The following is a 16512-nucleotide window of genomic DNA, read 5'->3' as shown; positions in this document are numbered from 1 at the left end:
AAAGGATCCTTCAAGCACAGTGGCCTGTGTTTCTGAGCTGCCTGACCCCAGGACACCTGGCGGGGGGAGGGGGGCAGCACCTGTAGGAATCGCTCCTGTCTGTACTTAACACGCATGCCCAGAGGCGGCAGCCATCTCCAATTCCAGCATTCCTTGCCCAGCCTTGCTTCAGGTCCCCTTTCCACTTCTGTTGTTGTTTTCCTCTTTTCATCATTATCATAATAAACTCCCACCTCCCCTCAGAAAAACTTACCTTTATTTTGCCAGGTAAGTTTGTGTGAGAGTGCTGTGCTCACCGCTCCAGTGCTCTGCTCAACCCTCTGCCAATTCCAGGTGAAACAGCACTTTCTTCATCTCGCTTCCCGTTCCTGACCCCAGCTGTTTTCTGCGTGCTAAGTACCACCGCTCTGGATGTGTGTCTCTCTCCAACCCACCCACCCCAGCTCCTAGAGCAATGCAGTCGGAACCATGAACGAAGGAACCCGAAGGAGTGAGCAAACATGGGGTGGTTATTTTTTGGAAGGTGACTCCACACTCCACTGTCAGAGTCACTCTTTCTCAGGTTCCCTCCAGTTGGGCAGCAGCCATCTCCAGTTCCAGCATCCTTTGACCAGCCTTGTTTAGGGTCCTTTTCAGGCCATAGAAAATGGCTTCTTCTTTAGAAAATCAATATTGGCTTCTTCATGGCCTTCCTGTTACCTTGAACAAATCATACAAACAGGATGTCCGTAATTTTTCAATTAATCCATCGGGGATGCCTAAAAGGACCTAAGATGCACAGCTGAAGACACTAACACAGCAACCAGCCGGATTCCAGGTCCCTGATGAGCGTCCTCTAATGAAAGGGGAGCGCATTTCCTGGCTTACAGGAAGGAGAGCCAGGACCAAAGGAAGGGCCTCATTCAAACGATTAGATATTGGATACTCAGTCCTTGGCCAGTCATTCTCCAGATGCCGAGAGCCCGTGGCTGTCACTGTCTTCTCTGGGGGCATAAGGCTGCAGACCAGCTGCAGCATCCTGTCTCCTGGCCCTGTGGTCCACTCTCAGGAGCCTCGGAGGAGAAGGCCTGTGCTGCAGACAATGAATGGACACATCTTACTGCTCCCCACACAGGAGACCTGCAGAACATCCCAGGGGAGCTTGGGCCCCAGCCAGTTGCTCTCTCTGTCCCCACGCTCAGCAAGGCAGGCCAGCCTCTCTGAGACATCACAAACATGTTTGATTAAGATCCTGAGTGAAATAAGCCCTTGGCTTCATTTTGGAATGTCTCAGAGTTAAGAGTTCCTTCCCATGCATAATTAACAGTCCACTTCTTTGAAGATAAATTTTATCTATCCAACTATTAATGGATCATTTCCCTTTGCCTATTGCTATGCCAGTTCTTTGCCCAAAGTAAAATATGATACAAAAAAAAAAAAAAAAAAAAAAAAAGGATTGGTAAAGAATTAATTCTCCTATAAGTAATTTACATATTTTGTTCCCAGTGAGAAAAGCTGGAGACTGTTTTAGATGTGTGTCCAGCCGGCTGCAAATGTCTTATGTCTAGCGGGCTTTGCCCCTTTGCGCTGAAAGCACCAAGGATGTTGCACAAATCTGCACCACTGTGCAATCTCCCAGCGTCCCTCTCCTCCTGCGTCTGCTGGGACAGGCTGCTCCCATCAACTGCAAAGCTAAGAATGCTGCCGGCCAGCATCTGAGGCCTGTAGCTGAGATCCCCCCACTTTGCTGTAGCCCGCCTAGGTGATGTTTCCGCCCAACTGTTTTTGGAAGGTATTTTGATTTATGATTCTCTTTGTTACCACATTGGGAACAAATGGTTTTTGGGCTAATCTAATCAATCTTTGCTGGCCACAGTCATTTGTATCGGCCTCTAGAATAAGTAGTCCCTCGTTCTCTTTGTGACGAGAGCTGTGTCTTTTAAGAGGAAGTAATACTTTCTGGTCTCCTAGTCGTGAACACTGGCATGCTGGAGCCATGTAGTGAGCCTGTAGCACCAATAAAAGACTAGGACAGAGCCCGCACACCTACACACACACACACAGAAGCCTGGCTGGAGGTCAGGAGAGCCTGCGCACGCACACAGAAGCCTGGCTGGAGGTCTGCATGGCACAGTAGCAGTAACGGCCACTCCAGGAAACCAGTTTCCTTCAGATGCAGAGGATCTGGCTTGGTGGTTGGACAGGCCAGTCAGCTGACTAAGGGACCAGTCTTCAGGAAGGCAGTGCCGCTTTAAAGACACGCTAAAATGCATAGGAAGAATAATTATCTCCTTAATGTGACATTTTCCTTCCCAGAATCTCCATCCTTGGTGCATTCGGCCCATAGCCACACAACTTTCTAAGTCTGCCTACTTCTGAATTGCTTTCCTTTTTCCTTTTTTTTTTTCTGTCTCTAAGCATGCTTTCTCTAGTCCTCTTGGCCTCACTCTTTCTCTGACGTTTCCCTGGCTGCCTCTTGGTCATGTGGCTAATGTTCATACTGGCCTAACTGGAACGGCATGGATTTCTCTCTTCCTCTACTCCAAGTATCTGCTGAGGTTCGCAGCTGGGGGGGGGGGGGTTCTTTTAAATTCAAATAAAATTGTCCTTGAGCTTTCTTCTGAGTCTGTTCTTAAATTATTTTTATCAATGACACTGAGAACCACGTGTAGGGGAATCACAATTTCCCCACGTGTGGTGACTCCAGAGTGACTTCTCAAAATTTCCAGTAAGACTCAAAACATGTTAGATATGTGTGTTTTGAAATGTAATACAGTGAGGTGGTGCCATGGCAGGCCCATGCCAAGATGTGTCCCTGAGAAATTATGGCATGTAACAGATCTGGTATAAGGAGATTTTGGGGGTGGGGGAGGAGTGAGGACCTGGAAAAGCAGATGAGCCATGAGGGAAGGAAAAAGGGCAGGGGGGTGCTGAGAAGAACAGAAAAGGGGAGTGAGAACAGAGCCGGGGGGGCGGGGGTAGGTGGCTGGGATGGCCGGAGGTCCTTTTGATGATGTAGCAGCAGGTGACAGATGATGATGTAAGCCACTGCTAGGTCCCTGAGAGGAGGCTAGCCGACTCACCTGTACGCTAACAATGGGACACTGTATGAAAAGCCTATTATTATATGTGCATACAAGTCTGTGTGTGTTTGTGCATATTATACACATATGTAATTTTCAAGTACGCATGGATAGTACTAGGATCAATCAAATTAACTTTCTTAAATTTTGTTGTACTGGGAGGCGGGGAGGGTTGGACCCAGGGAGGGCCTTGCCCATGCTAGGTTGGTACTATAACAGACAGCTATATTGCCAGCCCAAAGAAAAGACATTACTCACTTTATGACTCTTCTTATTTTCTGTCATGCTTAGTTTCCTGGTCAATGAGAAGCATGGTTACCATTAAATAAAGACATACAAATTATTATTATTATTATTATTATCATCATCATCATTTGTTGTTGTTGTTGTTTGAGACAGGGTTTCTCTGTGTAGCCTTGGCTGTCCTGGAGAGCATAAAAATTATTAAAAACATAGCCTCCCCCTACCTCTGTGTGCTGGGGATGGAGCCCAGGAATCTTCATGCGTTGCTCTGTGTTCCTAACTCCATGTCATTTCCATTGAGCGACAAGGTCTCTGCAGCTCAGCCAGGCCTTCAAACCACGCTCCTCCAGTCTAAGGATCAGCTGGGGCTACACTCAAGACTAGGGCAAGATCTTTTGGTTTTTTTGCTCATTTTTGTTTTGTTTCTTTTTCAAGACAGGGTTTCTCTGTGTAGCCCTGGGTGTCCTGGACTCGCTTTGTAGACCAGGCTGGCCTCAAACTTATGGAGATCCTTCTACCTCTGCCTCCCAAGTGCTGGGATTACAGACGTGCGCCAGGGCGCCTGATTCAGATCTTCTGTTTTTGATGAAGCCCTTTGTGTCACAATGGTGAATCAAAGTCAGGGTTTGCATTAAGCAATTAAGACAACGAAGGCTGGGCGAAAACAAGCCCCATAGGAGCCAAAGCCAAGGTCAGGACTGGCTCAGATATTCATGTTGTTTATCTTCTTGTCACTTGCAAGCTGTGATGGGCGATCCTTCCCTGCTTGTAGTTAGTGGCAGTCCACTGGGCCCTGAGCCGTGCTAGACTGTTTAAAACAGCAAAACCTTCAAAGTTGCATTTAAAATATTTACCTCATAAAGCCCTTGATAGAAGCCTTGCAGCAAGCCTCAGCTCCGCTCCAGGAGGCCAGTGATGCCAGGGAGAATGGCTCTTGAGACAGCCACAGCTCCACTGGGACCAAACTGCAAAAGGCTCTTGGAAGGCAGCTATGGTGTGAGGTGAGTCAGCACTTTGCTGAGCCATTCAGAAAAAGGGCGGTTTTCACACATTTAATGGATCCCGGGAGCAGAAGAGAGGCTTGGAAGAACAGCAACTCTTCCGAGCTCTCTGTGGGGGCGTGGGTGGGCGGTGCAGGAGCAAAGCCCTGCACCTCAGTCGCTTGCCCCAGAGTATCAAGGCTAAGAGTGGAGAGCTTGCTGTAAAAAGCAAATCAGAAAGTAAAAATGGATCATTTAGAGCTGAACTTGGTCTGTGCATGTGGGTGTGTGTGACAGGAAGGTAATTGGAGATAAGACACCCATCTAATGGGGACATGGTGTCCTCTGTAAGGCGGGCAATGCCAGCCTCACCTTTTACCCAGGAACCTTGAGGCTGATTTGATAGTCAGCCTTTTTAAAAGTCCCTTGCTTTTAAAAAGAGAGAAAGCAAGCTTATGCTCAGATTTATACCCTCACCCTCACATAGTTTTTTTTCCAAGTCATTTTAACCCAGCATGCTTTTGATCTAGTCATTACTCAGAGATGAAGGTGATTTTCCATTAAAGCTACCCCTTCTACGTTCACACTCTCTGACCTGTGAACGCTCTTATTAGCTGCCTTATTAAGATGATATCCCGTCTCTGAAGTAAGAAAAGAAGATTATCTCCTTACTTCATGTGAGTAATCTCTTTTCAAAAAACAAGGGGGAAAATAAAAGAAAATAGAAAGGCAGAGTGTTCCAACAGATATTTAATTTTTTTTCCTGGTGTACTATGCTTTCCAAAGGAGGGGACTTCTGTCATGCCCAGGTGGCCCTCAGGGCTTTAGTGGCATGCTTTCCTGTGACTGGCATGCCATACCTGCTTGTATACAGGCGGGCTTTGACTGTGTGTGTGTGTGTGTGTGTGTGTGTGCATGCGCGCCCACCTGAGTTCTGAGGACTCACTGGATGAGGCAGAAGCACATGAAAATGCACAAACCCTGAGTCACAGGTGCTCTGGTGTGTGCCTGTGCCTGCTACCGTGCAGACCGCAGGTGCAGCGTCAAGTGAAACTCCAGCCATGGGGAGCTGCCGGGGAGGCCACGTCAGGGCGGCAATGCCACCTCCTTCATCGCTCATCGAAGTCCTGTTCTGATGCCGGGGGGGGGGGGGGAGGGCTGGGGGCTGGGAGGATGTACATGCAGAAAAATGTTGTCCACAGAGGGGGCTCAGTGTTGGTGGCTCGTCACCTTTCATTGCCTGTCTCCTCTCAGTAAGAGTCTTTGGCCAAGGTCACCAAATGCAGCAACGGATAATTGGTGGCATCCTGTATGACCTCCTCTCTTTATTCAAGTCTCTCAGCCCATACAGCTCCTGTGGGCTCTCCATGTCTTCCACAATCCTCACTAATAAACGGTTCCGTTTACATACGTATTTACACATCTACATATATGTGCATATATAAGTAACAATAATAAAGAATAAGACGCCATGAACTTGAAAGGGAGTGGGGGTGGGCGTGGGGAGGGCTGGACAGAGGAGGGGGAAAGTATGTAGTTAATATTAATTGAATAGAAATACATAAAAATTTAAATGAAAGAAAAAATGGGTCTCTAGTCTTTCCCATCCCCATGCCCTCTCCTTGGGTGGTCCCCACCCAGTCCTGTTCTCTCAGAAGAAACTCTCCACTCTCACTAAATATGAAAAAAAAAAAAAAAAAAAAAAAAAAGACATCTGTTAATACGCTTTAAAAAAAAAAAACACAGCTAGGAGAGGTTCGAAAGGAAAACTTGAGACACTACAAAGAACAGGAAGAAATATGCCTTTTATTAGAAGTCTTGTATGTACAGGGACAGCTGTTGCTCACAGCTTAGGAAGGCTGTGGGTAAGCCACTGCCACCCAAGGTCACCAGGCTTTCTTACACTGGAAACACCACTTAAACACCGCAGCAAGTCAGTCGTTGACACATAAAGCCATTACACAGGGAGGCAGAGAGACATGGGCCTGTGGACACTTTCCCATTATTTTCTAAAAACAAGTCTACACAAAAAAACACAATGTGCCAGTAAAAAAAAAAAAAAAAAAAAATAGGCATATCAATGTCCTTTTTTCTTTTTCTTTCTTTCTTTTTGTTAACACATGGTACTCTGAGCTTTTTTTTTTCCTCAAGATTTTTTTTTTTTTCACATTGAGATTCGCAGGCACTTTAGCAACCCAGCCTTGGTTTACAATACAGAATGTTCAGACCAGCGGGCAAACAACAGGAGCGTCCAGGGCCTTGTGACACGGGCATGCACGAAAATGTGACTCCTGGTGCTCTTTTGGGACATCGAATGTTCTCAAGCGGGACGGCGCTTCTTTTACTTTATGTTTCACGGCAGAGTGACTGAGTAATGTGGTCTTCACCAGGACAGGGGACAATACTGACTCAACCTCAGTAACTGTACTGAGATTCATTTTCAGAATCCAAAGTGACTGGTTTTGTTTGTTTGTTTGTTTGTTTTCCCTTGCTCCACTCTGTGCCTTCCTTGCCAACCAACTGCAATGCAAACGAAGTGAGAGAAGGACAGGATAGACTGGCCTTAGCTCTTCCGGGACTCTTCCCTCAGCTCCCACGCCCGCCTCAGGGTGCATGCGCACAGGCCACTCTCCCATGTCCCTTGTTCCCAAGTGTCATGTACGTGGCTGAACAAGTGTATTTATAAACTCAGACTAGAATCGTTGTGATGTGGGTAGTGGAGTTATAAGGCAGTTGGAAGTAACACCCTCCCCCAATAACCACGCCGCCCTGCCTGAGCTTCTTCACTGCTCCCCCACCCCACCCCCCACCCTGGCCTTCACGCTCCAAGGAACTGAGGGAAAGAATGGGAATCCCAGGCTAAGTCCTGGAGAACAGGGGCAACCCTGCCACAAAGCCGCCCAGTGTACTGCCCTCCTTCCCGGTGCTTGCGGCGCTCAGGGAGATGACCCTCTCCCTGAGATGAGAGTCCAGAGGGAAGGGGCCAGCAACACCTGCAGCCTCGGGGTCACTCTAGGATGAAGCCCGCGACATCCATAGGCATCTTACGCATGGGGGGGTCCTGTGGTTTCCGGTACTGCCGAGGAGCTGGTGGATGATGCCTCGAACTTAGGGATTTGGTGGGTGATGCCTCGAACTTGGAGATCGGGGGTGGGAGGGGGCGGGGTGTCCTTCCATGAGACGCAGTGGCAAAGACATTAAGGCCTTCCATTTCTTTGCTCGTGCTGCTTAAAGGCACTGATACCAGCGACGGACGTGTTCCGTAGTACCACCGAAGGTTTTTTAAAACTCCACGAACACAAGTCTTCACGGGAGAATGTCCTTTATTGCGTGACGCAGAGTGCTGCCGCCCTCCTTTGAGCTCAGGAATAGAAGGGCCGCCCTTTCTCAGGGGTCTGCAGTCTGTTCAGCCTGGCCACCTGGGACGGGGACGGGGGCACATCCTGCCGGAAGGGCCCTCTGACTCCGTCAGCCGGGGGCTGCTTCTTCAGCTGCTGCTCTCTGCGCCTCTGCTCCTGGCGGAGAAGCTCCTGTGTCTCCAGCATGACCCTGGCGTTGAAGCCGTGCCCACCCAGGTAGCCATTCCTTGAGCCCTGGTAACTGGAGTACCTGGGGTTCTCCTTGGCACTCTGGAAGCCTTCGCCGGGCGCGTAGTTCTGTTCCCAGGAGTCCTGCGACACGGAGCTGGCATTCTTTCTGCTTTGTCTAGCAAGGAAGCAAAGAAGTCAGTCAGGGATGAGAGGGACATGAACCTCCTGGCCGTGGCAAATATCATCATGACCTGATCCCCCCCACCAGGTACCACGGTGGGGGCTGGGGATCTCAGAATTGACTCTCAGAGCTTGTGGAGATACCAGCAGCTCAGTGGCTGGAGTTGCTCGCTGCATGAGCAAGCACACATCTGTAATTCCAGCACTAGGGAGGAGATACAAGAAAATCCAGGGGACTTGATAGCTGGCCAGCTTGGGCTAATTGGTGAGCTCCAGCCCAGTGAGAACTCTATCGCAAGAAACAAACAAACAAACAAACAAACAACTAAGGTAGACAGTTCCTGAGGGACCATACCTGAGGGTGGCCTCTGGTTTCGTGTGCACACACATGTATAAGCACTCACACACATGCACTTGTGTTGTACATGCAGCCACACCACAGAAACAACAAAACAACAACAGCAGCAACAACAAAAACAAAACAAAACAGAAAAACAGCAACAACAAAAAACTTGATTGTCCTCAGCAAGTCCCAAGCTTCCATTAAGTGACCAATGCTGACATAACAAAAGACAGAAGCGGCCTCAGAAGCTATTAGAAGCAGGTGCTTCTCCTGGCATGAGGCACCCTCTGCTTTGCTCAGGGCAACCGTGTCCCCTGTAGTGCAGCCGCAGACGCAAGTGCAGCAGCATCTAGCTTTGCAGTAGCTACTGCTCACTTTAGTGTTACTGTTCAATTCTAAACGACCTGGACTAACACTGTACCTAGCTGCGGCCAGAGTGTCAGAAATTGGAGTGTCAGAGACTGAGCACATGATAGATCACAGTATGAGCTAAGGAAAAAAAAAAAAAAAAAAAAAGGAAGTGCAGCAGAGAGAGGGCGGGGCCAGGTGCAGCTAGAGGGCGGAGCCAGGCGCAGCTGGAGGGGGGGCAGGAGCACTAGGTGCAGCCGCTGGTGCTCTAGCCTGGGCGCCATCCCCAGCACCACATAAACCAAATGCTGTGCTGCATGCCTATAATTATAGCATTAGGTAAGTAGAGGCAGGAGGATCAGAAGTTCAAGGTCATCCTCGGCTGCACAGCAAGTTCAGGACCAGCCTTGGTGACAGACTTGCCTCAAAACAACAAGAACAAATCACTAACAAAACAACACAAACAAAGGGACAGGAAGTCCCTGAAACCTGCAGCTTGGCTCTCTGGAGTCCTGTGTGTCAGTAGCTGGCATGGGTCAGGATTGCACAACTTCCTGTCTAGAAATGACGCCCCCCCCCCCCAGCATCTCAGGTGAGGTAATTCATTTCCTACTTCCCCAGGACAGGGAGACAAATCCAAGCCACGGAAACTTCTCATCCTACCATTTCTGCAGGGGGCTTGCTGCGGTTTACAGCAAACACGGTTCTGAGACATCTTTAATTTACTATCAGGACCCTAGACACTTCTATGAATTTGCAATAAGATTGCCCTTTGATAAAACATAACAATTTTGTGCCAGGAAGGAAGACATGCCCTATTTCTCCCCTGCAAATGGAAGAGGGAGGAGAGATGACAGTCATAAAGAAAAATGTGTCATTGCTCCATTTATCAACAGGAGAATCATCTGGTGGCAGCAGGCAAGGCGGCCTCTTGCATCCAGCACACACTCCATGCCCACCATCATGGGGAAACCATGGGAAGCCACTAGGTCTCCATAGGAACGGAGTGACCAGCATCTGACTGTTGTGTTATGCTGGCAATACATACAGTCCAGGGTAGACCCTGCCTGTTTTCCTCAAGACTGAAATTGCAGATGCAAAGTGACCTGCACTCTCAGTGCCGACACTGGTTCTGTGATGTGCTGAGAAGAACGGTGGCTCCCGTGCTGCTCAGCAAAGGGACTGGCTCCCTCCAACTGACTTATGGGATCTGGAGAACAAGTCAGGGTCTAATATTAGCTTCTGCGCTTAGGGTGGAGAGGGATGGTGGCCGGCTTTGGGGGCCAAGGGTAAGGAGTAGGAAGCGCAATGTTAGCTATCTCCCCTTGCACAGATGTAGTGGGTTAGCATCCAAGAGCTGGTCTGAAGGAAGGCCACTCCAAAACCACTTGTACATCCTGTCCGTGGTCATTCAAAGGCCACAGTGACGGCCACTATCTATGCACTCCCACTGGATTTGTTCACAGTAACACTTAGGTTTGCTTGGTCCTGCAGTGACGCCCCTGGACGTCTTTGGTGCGTTGACTGTACACCCTGGCAAGGTGTTAACAGCTTCCTATTGATTATAGCAACTTCCGTCACCATGTAAGGAGCTCAAGCCAAAGTCATGAGGCAAGGACTTTGCCACCAAGATGAGGGAGACAGAGAAAGGTGAAGAGAGACAGAGAATATGGCTTTGAAACAGACAAACAGAACTGTACTTAATCATCCTGGTGGGAGAGGGCATGGGGGTGCAGTAGCCTGTGAGAAAAAGAGATACATGGGAGGGTAGTCACACAGCAGACACAGTCACCACAGGGGGGAGGAGGAGGAGGAGGAGGAGGAGGAGGAGGAGGAGGAGGAGGAGGAGGAGGAGGAGGAGGAGGAAAGGCGGAGTGTGCAGGAGAAGGACAAAGCTATGTCATCACAGATCTCTGTTCAGGTGGAGGGCTTCCTTTGGGTATCACATGTTTTTCTTGGCTTCTACTGCTGTGATAAAACACATGGCAATAAACAACTCAGGGAAGAAAGGTTTCTTTGAGCTTACAACCCTGGGGTTACATTTCTACTGCTGGGGGCGTGAGGGTAGTCTGATAGAGACAGCTCTCCTTGTAACTCTCAAGATACTGCCTAGGGCCCCCTCCCAAATACCAAGCCACAGAACAGCAGAGGGATCCTCACACCTGATAACATTCTGGATTCCAGGAGGAAATCCCTGGTTGCCTCTGGGCTCTGCCAGCATGTCTGGGCTTACTGACTGTGACTATGAGAAAGTCATTTCATTTCCTTCATTTTACTAAGTTGTTTATTGGCAAGATGGGACATCTCCAGGGAACTTTGTGTAGACTTAACCCTCGATGCCTCTTACCCAACATAGGCTCAGTGACCTCAATGGCCAATCCCTATATAACATCAGGATGAGGTTAGTTCCCAAGGAGATACAGCGTCACATAAGCTTCTCTTGCTTGGTTGCTGGTTGATGAGCCAAGTACCCCTGGAGCTCCCTACACTTTCATACAGAGTGACAGCAGGGACAGAGGGCAACCAGGAGGAGGTCCGTGACCACCCATCCACAGACGTGAGTGCCCACAATTCTCATTCCTGCTGTAACAGAGCCTAGGTGAACACAGTAGTGTTCGCCCCAAAGCCCTACAGCCTGACAAGCAAAAGCATCTTTCTGTTTTCTTTTATCAGACAGGGGAAACTTTCCCTCTGGTATGCACGGGTGCGGATGTTGGCCTTCACATGAGAGCTGCCCTCCCAAGCCAAGCACGCCCACGCTGCCCGCTCCTTGGTGACCCTGGTCCAAGATGGGAAGGCTGTTTCCGCAGCACTGAGGGCAGCTCACCTTGGCAGTGAGCTGTACTGGCGCTGGGCCTGTTGGAAGCTCTCCCGTTCTTCCTGCCGCTGCCGTTGCACTTGGACCTCCACTGACACCGAGTGCCGGCCGCTCTGCGACGTTGGCCGTGAGTTGGGCTGTAGGAGAGATGCGCAGTTTGTCAGTAAGAGAGTGGCGCATGCCTTGTTGTGCCAAGAGTGATGTCACCCAGTGCCCGCATGTGCTGGGCTAGTGCTCGCTCTGCCCGATGACACTGTCAAGCCTCTAATTCTGATTCTTGTCAAGTGACTTCGAAATGTTTTACAAACTCTATGAGTGTGTTTATCTACAGTTTACCTCATTATTTTGAGCCAGGGTCTTAAGTAACCCAGACTGAGCTTTGAGTTCACTGTGTTGTAGCCGGGGGTTAACGTGAACTCCTGATGCCCCCTGTCTCCACCTCCTGACCACTGGGATCAGCAAGCCTGGATTCCATGGTACTGTGTATTGGACCCAGGGCTTTGTGCATGCAGGTAAGCACTGTACCAACTGAGCTACCTCTCACTCAAGTTTGAGAAAAAATCCATTATCATACCTTAACTGAGTTTTATGAGCTCCAGTTTAAGTTGTAACTTTGGTTTGGGGACATTACTTAAAATGGAGATGCCAAACTCACTAGTGCTTCTTAGTGTGAGGTTTGTTAAATACTGACGTAGATACTAGTCGACACCCTCACATAGCAAATATAGAGCTTAGATTAGAAGTTAAAACCAGGCTGGGCAGTGGTGCTGCACGCTTTTAATCCCAGCGTTCAGAGGCAGAGGCTGGCAGATCTTTGTGAGTTCAAGGGCAGCCTGGTCTACAGAGTGAGGGCTGGTGACGTGGCTCAGCAGGTGCAGTAATCACCCAGCATGTAGGAAGTCCTGGCTTTGCCTCCTACACTGTATAAAGTAGGCACGGTAGAGCGCACCAGCTATCCCAGCACTCGGGAGGCAGAGGCAGGAGGATCAGAAGGTGAAGGGCCTCAATAGTGAGTTCAAGGACAGTTTGGCTTACATGAGACCCTGTCTCACACTAACTAGCGCAACCAACCAGCTGATGACCACAATGAAAATGTGCAGCCATAACTGACAAGGGCAGGAGTTCGAGGGCCTGTGATTTAAGGCTTCCTAAGCTGGGGAAATAATTAGGAGTTGTCTCTTATGTCCTAGAAATGGTAAACAATAGGAGGGTGCACTTAGGTTGTGAAATAGCAGCTCAATTTTGAAATGGAAGATCAGCTTAAATGAGGCGCTGTGTCTAAAGAGGGGCCTTCTGTCCCCAAGGACTTCAGCCAAAGAGTACCACGGACCGTTCCCACCAGCACAGGCCTGTCAGCTAATTAATACTGAATGGACCAGTTTAAGTAATCCATCCCCCTTGGCCAACAGGAAGTGGTAACTGGCCAAGGCAAACCTAGCCTAGGAGCCGTAGTTACTCCACCTGGCCACCCACTCCGGCCAGCAGGTTATGTGTAGAATGAATGATCAAGTGTATAAACCATGCTATGTAGATCAAAATAGCCACTAATGTCACATAAGACCCAGGGCGTGGCTTAGCTACACTGCTGTTTGCACCCCAAGATACCCATCTTGCTACTCACCCATCTTGGTGCCCTTTGGGCTACGTTACATTGCATAATACACATAGTCTATGTGAAGGGTATCAGCTAAAAAGCTCCAGCTGATTTTTCTTTTGGCGTTGGAAGCAGGTGGCATGCTGTGACTCACTAATGGCTTTGTGAAGTAAAGGCCTTAGCATTCATAGGGGAGTGCTGAGGTAACACGAACCCCACCCCCCCAAAGAACAAACAGCCCCCCCCCCCTCCGTTGGTCTCTGTCTGAAGAAAAACCCAGCAGCTTTGGTCGGTCGCTCTCTCTCAGCAGGGATGACGCACCAGGCATGCGTGCTGGTGAGCAATAATGACATGGTGTCCAGGACAGACACCTAAAGCAGGTGTTTACAAAATAGTCCAGAACAAAAATAATGGGGGAAAGAAACCTTGTGTTTAAAAAAAAAGAAAAGAAAGAAAGAAAAGAAGGAAGGAAGGAAGATCGATGGCTCCTGAGATTGACTTCTGGTTTCCACATGCTTTCACACACACACACACACACACACACACACACACACACACACACACACACACACACAACCCATGCACGCAAGACAGAGAGAGAAAGAGAGATGGATGACAGCTAATAGATAACTGATAGATGATTGATAATAGATAGAGAGATAGACAGACAGACAGACAGACAGATAGATGATAGATTATTTTCCTCAGTGAGTTCCTGCTTTTACGTCTACATTAATGAACACAGGCATCTTCTCTCCCTTCTGAGGCAGGATGGCACTGCACTATGAGGTGCTGGTGCCTGCAGGAGCCTTGAGGATGTCACCAGACAGAGAAAAGATAAAGTGAAAACTGCATGATTCACACTGAGCCCCAAAGTGCCCTGTTTCCCTCCTCTTCACCATTGTGAGATACCTACACATGTCAGGTTGTCTAAAAGGCTCTGGCATTCTGCGATGAGACGTAGTAATCAGATTTAATCTCATGCTGGGTTTTTTCTTTCTTTCTTTTTTTTTTTTTTTGACACACTGCTTGTGGAGATGTGAGAAGAAAATATAAGATCTTACAGAAATGCAGGTGTATTTTTAAGTTGTTTCTCTCAGTGGTCTGAAAATTTGATTCTGACAGAGGAAAAAAAGCTGAAGGGCTTTTGTTTCTTCAACTGTGCACTTTCTGACACTGTTCAAAGCTTGTCAGTTGTGAGTATCCACTGAAACTCTGGTGGGCGTCAGGAATGATCGGCCTGGGCCTGCAGTGTGCACAAGTGCATGAGTGGGATGCTGACAGACGGACGCCTCGTAACACCAGACAGGAGCTTCAGCCTCATCACTCATGTTTCATGCTGTCTTTTTCCAAGCCCACAAAAGGACATGCCAATCATGACGGCCGCCTTCATCTTGAAGCGTCAACCCTAATAGGCCATGTGTCTGAGAGGACATTGTATACATAACCAGTTCATAGCAACAAGTCAATAAAATCACTTTGGCAAAGGTTTACACTTGTCTCAAATAAAAAGTAACCTCAGGCTTGGGGACACAACTCAGCTGATGATTTCCAAACCCATCACTTAAGAAAAGAAAAAGAAAGAAAGAAAGAAGCCAGGTTAGTGCGTGATTATAACCCTAGCACGGGGGAAGCAGAGACAAGAGGGTCCCCGGCTCTCACTGGCCAGCTCACCAACCAAAGCGTGAGCTCAGGGCCAGCAAAAGCCCATGGATGGTACCCAAGAAATGATAGCTGAGGCTGTTTTCGGACTACACATGCACACACATGCACACATTTGCACATACACACCACACGCATGCGCGCGTGCACACACACACACACACACACACACACACACACGATACACCTACATACAACACACACAGCTGTCTAAAACAATCCACATGCCACCCTAAGTGTCAGAACCCTAGGAATCAGACAAGGAAACAAAGCAGCAAATTACAGAAATATCTAGGTCTTTTTTTTTTTTTTTTGTAATGAAATTGGCTATAAGAATTGACCTTTAAAATTAAATTAAGTGCCAGATCTAAATAACAAAAAGAAACTGTAAGCCAGAGGTTAGTATTTGATTGTCACAGAGCACAGTGGAATCTCTTCCTTAAAAACCACGGGAGGAAAATACACCTGTAGCTTTTGTAAGAGAGCTGCAGAACACTGGTCTTTATCATGGTGAGGAATATGCTATTTCAGGTCCAAGAAAGCTGAAAAATGCTGGGTTTGTTCTGGGAGAGGAAATATACAAAATATCTCTACAGAGTGCCACTGAATTTGCATCAAGTAAGCATTTCTCTCAGCTAATTAAAGTTACTCTTTGATTTTTTTATGAAAATAAAAATACAAAGCAAATTAGATTAAAAAACAGACTAATGAATAAGATGATGTAGATACAATGTAAAGTTTCAACAGTAATTAGAACTAGGTAACACTAACTTTTTACAGTTTATTATGAACGTAGCAACAAATTGTTAGTTTATTGATAACTACATGCAAATTTCATAATTTAAAATGTAGTTATTTAACTCCATATAGATAAGAAAATAGTGTGTAAGTATGCATATACATACGTGTGTGGGTGTGTATAGATACAGTCCATGTACAAATTCTTATAAATGACCCTTTGGAGGTTTTCTATTTTCTACCTGGATATGCATATTAAAACTTTCTAAAGTTTACATATGCCCAAGGCACATGTAGAAAACAAAAAATAAGACAGGCTGTGTGTTTTGGACAAAAGTGACAAAGAAATGACATCCTTTTAAGACGGTGTGTCCTTATTCAGCAAGATAAACATACACAACTCTCAGGTATTCCATACATATTAAAATGCCAATTCAAGGATCTGATAGTGGGTAGAAAGAAGTTTTATACAATTAAGTCACATAAAGAGCGGAAATTCTTCGCTCCAGATTAACTGTGGACGCCGATCATGATGGTCATTGTCTTCCGTGGTTCCCTTACCGAGACAACTTTAATCACAGTGAAGCTAACTCTTGTGTGTCCCCCATCCATTACAAACCACTGAACCTCCCAGATTACACAGGATTGGGGGCCTTCAGAGGGTATGACTGAGACAACTTTCTGTCTACTTTGGTCACTCGGTCCTCTGCCCCTCCCAGCGCCCCCCACCCCGTTCTGTCGAACTCTTGTATAAAGCTGAAAAGTCCTCAAACCCCCAGTTTCCCCTGAAGCCTGGGCGCTAACAGAGAGTTCGTTCATGCAGTCTCTCCCATGAATGATGTGCCTATGAGATTTGCTTACTGAAGCACCTTGAGAACTAGGAACAGATCTGCAGAGCAGGCCACTAGCACCCAGCACCCCTCCTCTGCATGAAGCAGAGCCCATGGGTATAAGGAAGTTTGCCTACAGGGGTGGCTATGGAGCCCAAAGCCAGGGGTCTACTTTGCTCTAGCA

At 47.8% G+C, this 16512-nt stretch overlaps 1 protein-coding gene across 1 annotated transcript in view; it reads right to left on the bottom strand.

The window, feature by feature from the left end:
• Positions 1–7377: 7377 nt before the first annotated feature.
• Positions 7378–16512, bottom strand: part of Pard3 (par-3 family cell polarity regulator) — a 524608-nt gene continuing 515473 nt past the window's right edge. The window contains 2 exon segments of the mRNA XM_051169253.1: positions 7378–7990; positions 11514–11641. Coding sequence (XP_051025210.1) covers positions 7648–7990; positions 11514–11641 — 471 coding nt within the window. The 3' untranslated portion in view covers positions 7378–7647.

Source organism: Acomys russatus, chromosome 26 (assembly GCF_903995435.1).
Source record: "Acomys russatus chromosome 26, mAcoRus1.1, whole genome shotgun sequence".
NCBI lineage: Eukaryota > Metazoa > Chordata > Mammalia > Rodentia > Muridae > Acomys > Acomys russatus.
This window is presented reverse-complemented; position numbering and strand designations above follow the sequence as displayed.